General features: G+C 38.6%; 1 protein-coding gene across 1 annotated transcript in view; it reads right to left on the bottom strand.

The window, feature by feature from the left end:
* Positions 1-736: 736 nt before the first annotated feature.
* Positions 737-8,850, bottom strand: part of ACN9 (ACN9 homolog (S. cerevisiae)) — an 89,265-nt gene continuing 81,151 nt past the window's right edge. The window contains exon 2 of the mRNA XM_010839738.1: positions 737-1,907. Within this exon, the coding sequence (XP_010838040.1) occupies positions 1,704-1,907 (204 nt within the window). The 3' untranslated portion in view covers positions 737-1,703. The remainder of the gene's footprint in view (positions 1,908-8,850) is intronic.

Here is an 8,850-nt window from a genome sequence, read left to right on the forward strand (position 1 = left end):
GCCCCAGGAAATGCCTGTTGGTGTGAGCTCTCCTGGAGGCCGTCATTCTGACACTGAGACCTGGCCCCACCCAAAGGGATAAACACAAGGAGGAACACACCAAGACACATATTAATATCTGATTAAAATTAAAGACAAAGCGAGAACATGAACAGCAACAAGGGGAAAGCAACAATTAACTTTATGGGGATTCCTTATATGTTAGCAGTTTTTCAGTGGAAACTCTGCAGGCCAGAAGGGAGTGGCATGATTTATTTATTTAAAGTAATGAAAGGGAAAAACCTACAACTAATAATACTCTGGGGTCTGGAATTCTCAAGGAGGCAGAAAGGACTAACTTTTTTTCCCTCTACATTTCTTAGGATATATAACAATAATGTATCCTGCTTGAGGACAGTCTCTGGAAAAAACCTTCTGGCTAGTCCTGTAATCTTAAAATGTAAATTATGGGAGTAGGTCTAGTGAGGTCTTCACAACCTCCAGATAGTCTTTTGATTCCCTGGTGGCTCAGACAGTAAAGTGTCTGTCTATCAATGCAGGAGACCTGGGTTCAATCCCTGGGTCAAGATTCCCTGGAGAAGGAAATGGCAACCCACTCCAGTACTCTTGCCTAGAAAATTCCATGGATGTAGGAGCCTGGTGCAGGCTAGTGTCTATGGGGTCACAAAGAGTCAGACACAACTGAGCAATTTCACATTACACAATAATAGTCTACCCAGCAAAGCTCTCATTCAGATTTGACAGAGAAATCAGAAGTTTTATAGATAATCAAGAGCTAAGAGAATTCAGCACCACTAAACCAATTTTATAACAAATGCTAAAGAACTCTATAGACAGAAAAGAAAAAGGCTACAACTAGAAATAAGAAAATTACAAACAGGAAAGCTCACCCATAAAGGCAAACATACAGTAAAAGTAGGCAATCATCCACACACAAATCTATCAAAACCAGTGACTGTGAGAAGAGAAGAGAGTACAAATGCAGGACACTGGAAATGCATTTGAGATCAGCAACTTAAAATATAGACTGCTATATTAAAACTTCATGGCAACCATAAACCAAAAAAAAAAAAAAAAAAGACCTACAAAAACAAATTCAAAATAATTAATAAAATGGCAGTAAGAACATATATATTGATAATTACATTAAATCTTAATGGATTAAATGCTCCAACCAAAAAAACAGACTGGCTGAATGGACACAAAAACAAGATCCCTATAAATGCTGTTTATAAGAGACCCACTTCAGATCTAGGGATACTGAAAGTGAGAGGGTAGAAAAAGGTATTCCATGCAAATAGGAATTAAATAATGAACATGGAATTCTGTATCTATCATGATTATGATATACTTATCTGATACATCTAGAGCCACAAGATTAATGCTTAAACATGAATAGCATTAAAACAAATTTACATACAAAATTTTGGGGAAAATTTCACAAGCTTGTCCAGTTTACAACCATTCTTTCTTATGTAGTCCAAAACACAAATCCTATCCAGCAACTGTTACTACTTCAATAAATGTAGTTTCATCCACTCATGATCCTGATTTGTATATTACAACATTCAAAATATCCCCAAATAAAAGAATATTTCATTAACACCAGGCATTCTCAAAACCTAAATGCTTAAGAAACAAATTTTAAAAACCAATTAGAGGGCTCTGAACTTGAAATGCTTTTTTAAGCTTTATTATATAGACTAAAGCTTTGGTTTCCTAGACTCAGTGATATTAAATTGCCTGTTGGGTTTAGTGGCCTCTTGCATCAGTTCCTGCAATTGTCCAATCTGTTCATCACGAAAGTCATTAAGTTTTTCTTCTGGTAGGGAGATTCCAAAACACGCTTTTTCAGTTGAATTTTGTCTGCTTTCATTAGCTTGTTGCCACAGCACTGCTGCATATGCCTAGTAAAAAGAACAACAACAAAAAAATGAAGGTTATAGATGTTAAAATAAGATCTGTATTCATTCATTTAACATTGAAGGACTTAATTCTACCACCGAGTCTTATGCATTTGGCAAATCAGACATGAACAATATATAGCTGTGTCTTCACTACTCAGTGATAATTTCAAATACCCTGTATCTTATTATTAGCATTTTAAGAATTTTACCAAAGTCCTGAATCTGAAAATCTGGAAGTTTCAAATGGAGTAGGAGTGGTCCACAAACAGGCTTCGGGAACACACATAAACCACCCAAAATCATATGCAAAATGGCACGTACACAAAAGCACACAGTTCCCAGGCATAAATCCCATCACATTTTCAGATGCAGAACTATGGGTCTTACAGGCTTAAAAGTGAGTCTCGAAATTCTTAAGGTTCATTCCTCTGTCTTCAATTTAAAAACCAATTTAAATCACAGAGAGAAACTTTTCAAACTTTAAGCTTTCAATATTTAACAAACATCTTTGTCAGAAAAAAAAATTCTACATTTTTCACACTGTAATTTTTTTCTCATTCAGTCAACCATTGTTCAGCACAGATTAATTAGCAGCAGATTCTTACTCTAAAATCAACATTGTAATCAGGCAGGAAGTACAGTTCACAAAGTTAAAAAATTATGTGCCCCCTCTGGGCAAGTAAACAAATTAAGTGAACTCTGGATAATGCTGCTATTTCATCTGGTTTAAGACAATTAAATTGCTTATAACTGATGGATTACCAGCATCACCAAAGAAACCTTCATTTTAATTCCAGGTATTCCAAATAAAACCTTTACTTGAATTGGAAATAATATCTTCTTCATGTTTTATAGAAATCCATTAATATAATAACAAAAAAACTGTACACATCCTGAAAGTCAAAGTGTTAGTCATTCAGTTGTGTCTGACTCTTTGTGACCCCATGGACCACAGCCCACCAGGCTCCCCTGTCCACGGGATTCTCCCGTGGACACTAGAATGGGTTGTCATTTCCTTCTCCAGGGGATCTTCCCAACCCAGGGATCGAACCTGGGTCTCAAACTTTGCAGGCAGATTCTTTACCACCTGAGCCACCAGGGAAGCATTCTAGGGCTTTATAAATCCCACTTCTAAGTATATGCCCCAGAGCAGAGTTTCTCAACCTCGGTACTATTTACAAATTGTATAATTTGGATCATGCTTTGTAGTTGGGTGGGTGGGAATCTGCTCCACCGCTGTGGCATGTTTAGCGGCACCTCCTGTCTCTCCCTGGTGGCTCAGACGGTAAAAGCATCTGCTTACAATGCGGGAGACCTGGGTTCCATCCCTGGGTTGGGAAGATCTCCTGGAGAAGGAAATAGCAGCCCACTCCAGTATTCTTGCCTGGAAAATCCCATGAACAGAGAAGCCTGGCAGGCTGCAGGCCATGGGGTCACAAAGAGTCGGACACGACTGAGTGACTTCACTTTCACTTTCTGGTCTCCCCACCTGCTACGTGCCTGTAGCACTCCTCCTCAGTCTTGATAGTCAAAAACGTCTCCAAACACTGCCAATGTTCTCTTGCAGACAAAACTGCCCAGGTTGAGAACTACTGTCCTAACAAAACTTTCCAACACATGGACAAGTATCAAGCAGAGAATGTTCATTATGGCATTGTTTATAAAAGCAAAACACTGGAAACTATTCAATTGTACTTCAACAGAAGAAAGGACAAGTGTTTAGACACTTCTTTATAATCCATTATGTGAATTAAATGTCTGTATTGACCTGATTAAATCTCTAAAGTAATCAGAATCCAAAGAGCAAGTTTTTTAAGGAGTTATTCATTTGTAGAAATGGAAAAACCAAAACTCAAATTCATATGAAAATGTGAAGCCTTGAATAGCCAAGACAATCTGTTGGAGTATTCAGTTCTCAATTTTAAAACTTACTACAAAGTTACACTAAATAATCAAAATAGTGTGATACTGGCTTTAGGGTAGATATATACACCAATGGAATAGAACTGAGAGTTCAGAAATAAACCCTTACACATATGGCAAACTGATTTTTGATAAAGGCAATCAAGTCCATCAATGAGGGGAAAGAATATCTCTTCAATAGATACTGCTGGGAAAACTGGATTTCCACATGGAAAGCTGCATCCCTACCTCCCACAATATATAGAAATTAATGCTGTGAGATGGATGAAAAACATAAATGAACAAGCTAAAATCATAAAACTCCTAGAAAAAAATGAGTGAATTTTCACGACCTCGGATTTGGCAGTGGAGTCTAAAATATAGCAAAAGTATAAACAAGAAAAGAAAAACTAGATAAATTGGATTCATCAAAATTAAAAACTTCTGTGCATCAGAAGACACTCAAAGTGGAAAAACTACAGAATGGGAAAAAATATTTGCAAACCATGTCTGATAAGCATTTAATAACCAGAATATATAAAGAATTCTGACAAGTTAACAATAAAAAAAGACCATTCAAAAAATGGGCAGAAAACTTGAATAGACATTTCTCCAAACATATATAAACCATCAACAAGAATATGAAAAGACACTCAACACAGTCAGTCATTGCTGATGCTGCTAAGTCGCTTCAGTCGTGTCCGGCTCTGTGTGACCCCATAGACGGTGGCCCACCAGGCTCCCCCGTCCCTGGGATTCTCCAGGCAAGAACAGTGGAGTGGGTTGCCATTTCCTTCTCCAATGCATGAAAGGGAAAAGTGAAAGTGAAGTCACTCAGTTGTGTCCGACTCTTCGAGACCCCAATGGTCTGCAGCCTACCAGGCTCCTCTGTCCATGGGATTTTCCAGGCAAGAGTACTGGAGTGGGGTGCCATTGCCTTCTCCAAGTCATCATTAGAGACACAAAAATCAAAATCACAATGAGACACCACTTTATACCCACTAGGATGACTATAATAATAAATAAATAAAAGGAAAATACATGTGGGCGAGAATCTGAAGAAACTGCAAACTTATAATTACTAGTAGGAATATAAAATAGTATAGCCACTGTGGAAAACAGTTTGGCAGTTAGTTCCTCAAGAAGTTAAAGAATTACCATATAATCCAACTCTACTAATAGATATATACCCTAAATAAATGAAAGCAGGAACTCAAACAGACACTTTTACATCCATATTCATTACAGCATCCATTATTTACCACAGCAAGTATGTGGCAACAACCCAAATGGATATTAACAGACCAATGGATACATAAAACCTATCTGTACGATGGAACAGTATTCAGGCTTAAAAAGAGTTCTGATACATTCTACAACATGGATGAAACTTGAAAACATCATGCTAAAACTGAAATAAGCCAGACATAAAAGAACAAATATTGTAGGATTCCACTCATGTGAAACATGTCGAACAGGCAATTTTATTGAGACAGAAAGTATATTAGAGGTTATCAGAGGGTAAGGGAGAGCGGGCGGAGATGCACTGCTTTTGGGACACAGTCTCTATTTGGATAAGAAAATGTTTGGGGTAAAGACAGTGGGAACTGATGAACAAGACTGTAAATGCAATTAACGGCCCTGAATGTACACTTAAAAGGCTAAAAGGCAAACTTTAAATATATTTCTACCACACTAAAAAGAAAAGGTATGTGAGGAGTGCCTTCTCTCAGACCAACCCTTCTACAGGTAACATGAAGTCCAGACAAAACATAATCCAACAGCAATCCAAAGACGCTGGAGAGCAACCAGTCAGAAAGTAGAAAGGATTTGACAGAATGGAGAATGGCAGAGAACACTGGGTCAGGTTGCCATTTTTATGACTTTTTTCCTGAGGGAAGATGCCAGTTGGTACTGCAAGGTGACTGAGGACTCACAGCAGTGTGGGAGAACAGGAGGAGTTGAAAAATAAGAAAGGGAAATCTCAGAAAAAGATCTGCAAAAGAGGATCCCCAAATTCTGTAAATAAACTCTGAAAAAATCTCTAGTTGACCCCTTAACTATGTATGCCCAGGACAAAGGTCAGCTAAGGCAAAAAGAACTAATAGATAATTCTTCCGGTGGTTCTTGTCAAGGTGAACACAGAATTTAGAGAACGGCACTGAAATATGTATAATATCATATATGAAACGAGTCGCCAGTCCAGGTTCGATGCACAATACTGGATGCTTGGGGCTGGTGCACTGGGACAACCCAGAGGGATCGTATGGGGAGGGAGGAGGGAGGAGGGTTCAGGATGGGGAACACATGTATACCTGTGGCGGATTCATTTTGATATTTGGCAAAACTAACACAATTTGTAAAGTTTAAAAATAAAATAAAATAAATAAATAAAAAAGAATTTAGAGAACAAGTTACACCAAGTTAACTGCTTGATGAAACAACATTCAATACACTTTGAAAGAATATAGTGGAAGAATGTCTCTACAATTTATATATCATCACAGTGTCCAGAAAAAAAATCTAAAATCACAAGAAACATGAAGAAACAGAAAATGTGACTGATAATCAAGAGAAAAAACAATGCCTGAAATGACTCAGACATTAAAATTAGCAGCAAAGGATTCTAAAGTAGCTATTATGAGTATGTTTAAATACATAAAATAAAATATGGTCATAATAAATGCACAAATGAGAAATCTCAGCACAAGTAAAAAACTGTAAGAACCAAATAAAAACTCTAGAACTCTTAAATGCACTGTTGGAAACTTAAAAATCTTCACTGACTGTTCAGTTCAGTTCAGTCGCTCAGTCGTGTCCGACTCTTTGTGACCCCATGGACTGCAGCAGGCCAGGCCTCCCTGTCCATCACCAACTCCTGGAGATTACTCAGACTCAAGTTCATTGAGTCGGTGATGCCATCCAACCATCTCATCCTCTGTCGTTCCCTTCTCCTCTCACCTTCAATCTTTCCCAACATCAGGGTCTTTTCAAATGAGTCAGTTCTTCGCATCAGGTGGCCAAAGTACTGGAGTTTCAGCTTCAACATCAATGAACATTCAGGACCGATTTCCTTTAGGACGGACTGGTTGGATCTCCTTGCAGTCCAAGGACTTCTCCAACACCACAGTTCAAAACCATCAATTCTTTGGTGCTCAGCTCTCTTTATAGTCCAACTCTCACATCCATACGTGACTACTGGAAACACCATAGCCTTTACTAGACAGACCTTTGTTGGCAAAGTAATGTCTCTGCTTTTTAATATGCTGTCTAGGTTGGTCACAACTATTTATCCAAGGAGTAAGCATCTTTTAATTTCATGGCTGCAGTCACCATCTGCAGTGATTCTGGAGCCCAGAAAAATAAAGTCGGACACTGTTTCCACTGTTTCTCCATCTATTTGCCATGAAGTAATGGAACCAGATGCCATGATCTTCGTTTTCTGAATGTTGAGCTTTAAGCCAACTTTTTCACTCTCCTCTTTCACTTTCATCAAGAGGCTTTTTAGTTCCTCTTCACTTTCTGCCGTAACAGTCGTGTCATCTGCATATCTGAAGTTATTGATATTTCTCCCAGCAATCTTGATTCCAGCTTGTGCTTCTTCCAGCCCAGCGTTTCTCATGATGTATTCTGCATATAAGTTAAATAAGCAGGGTGACAATATACAGCCTTGACATACTCCTTTGCCTATTTGGAACCAGTCTGTTGCTCCACGTCTGGTTCTAACTGTTGTTTCCTGACCTGCATACAGATTTCTCAAGAGGCAGGTCAGGTGGTCTGGTATTCCCATCTCTTTCAGAATTTTCCATAGTTTATTGTGATCCACACAAAGGCTTTGGCATAGTCAATAAAGCAGATGTTTTACTGGAACTCTCTTGCTTTTTTGATGATCCAGCAGATGTTGGCAATTTGATCTCTGGTTACTCTGCCTTTTCTAAAACCAGCTTGATCATCTGGAAGTTCACGGGTCACATATTGTTGAAGTCTGGCTTGGAGAATTTTGAGCATTACCTTGGTAGTGTGTGAGATGAGTGCAATTGTGTGGTAGTTTGAGCATTCTTTGGCATTGCTTTTCTTAGGGATTGGAATGAAAACTGACCTTTTCCAGTCCTGTGGCCACTGCTGAGTTTTCCAAATTTGCTGGCATATTGAGTGCAGCATTTTCACAGCATCATCTTCCAGGATTTGAAATAGCTCAATTGGAATTCCATCACTTCCACTAGCTTCGTTCATAGGGATGCTTCCTAAGACCCACTTGACTTCACATTCCAGGATGTCTGGTTCTAGGTGAGTGTGAGTGATCACACCATCATGATTATCTGGGTCGTGAAAATCTTTTTTGTATAGTTCTTCTGTGTGTTCTCGCCACCTCTTCTTAATATCTTCTGCTTCTGTTAGGTCCCTACCATTTCTGTCCTTTATTGAGCCCATCTTTGTGTGAAATGTTCCCTCAGCAACTAATTTCTTGAAGAGATCTCTAGTCTTTCCCATTCTATTGTTTTCCTCTATTTCTTTGCACTGATCATTGAGGAAGGCTTTCTTATCTCTCTTTGCTATTCTCTGGCATGGGTATATCTTTCTCTTTCTCCTTTGCTTTTCACTTCTCTTCTTTTCACAGCTATTTGTAAGGCCTCCTCAGACAACCATTTTGCCTTTTTGCATTTCTTTTTCTTGGGGATGGTCTTGCTCCCCGTCTCCTGTACAATGTACAAACCTCTGTCCATAATTCATCAGGCACTCTATCAGATCTAGTCCCTTAAATCTATTTCTCACTTCCGCTGTATAATCCCACATTCGTTAGGGATTTGATTTAGGTCATACCTGAATAGTCTAGTAGTTTTCTCTACTTTCTTCAATTTAAGTCTGAATTTTACAATAAGGAGTTCATGATCTGAGCCACAGTCAGCTCCCGGTCTTGTTTTTGAGGACTGTATAGAGCTTCTCCATCTTTGGCTGCAAAGAATATAATCAATCTGATTTCGGTGTTGACCATCTGGTGATGTCCATGTAGAGAGTCTTCTCTTGTGTGTTGGAAGAGGGT

Source organism: Bison bison, unplaced genomic scaffold (genome assembly GCF_000754665.1).
Source record: "Bison bison bison isolate TAMUID 2011002044 unplaced genomic scaffold, Bison_UMD1.0 scf7180017864134, whole genome shotgun sequence".
Lineage (NCBI taxonomy): Eukaryota > Metazoa > Chordata > Mammalia > Artiodactyla > Bovidae > Bison > Bison bison.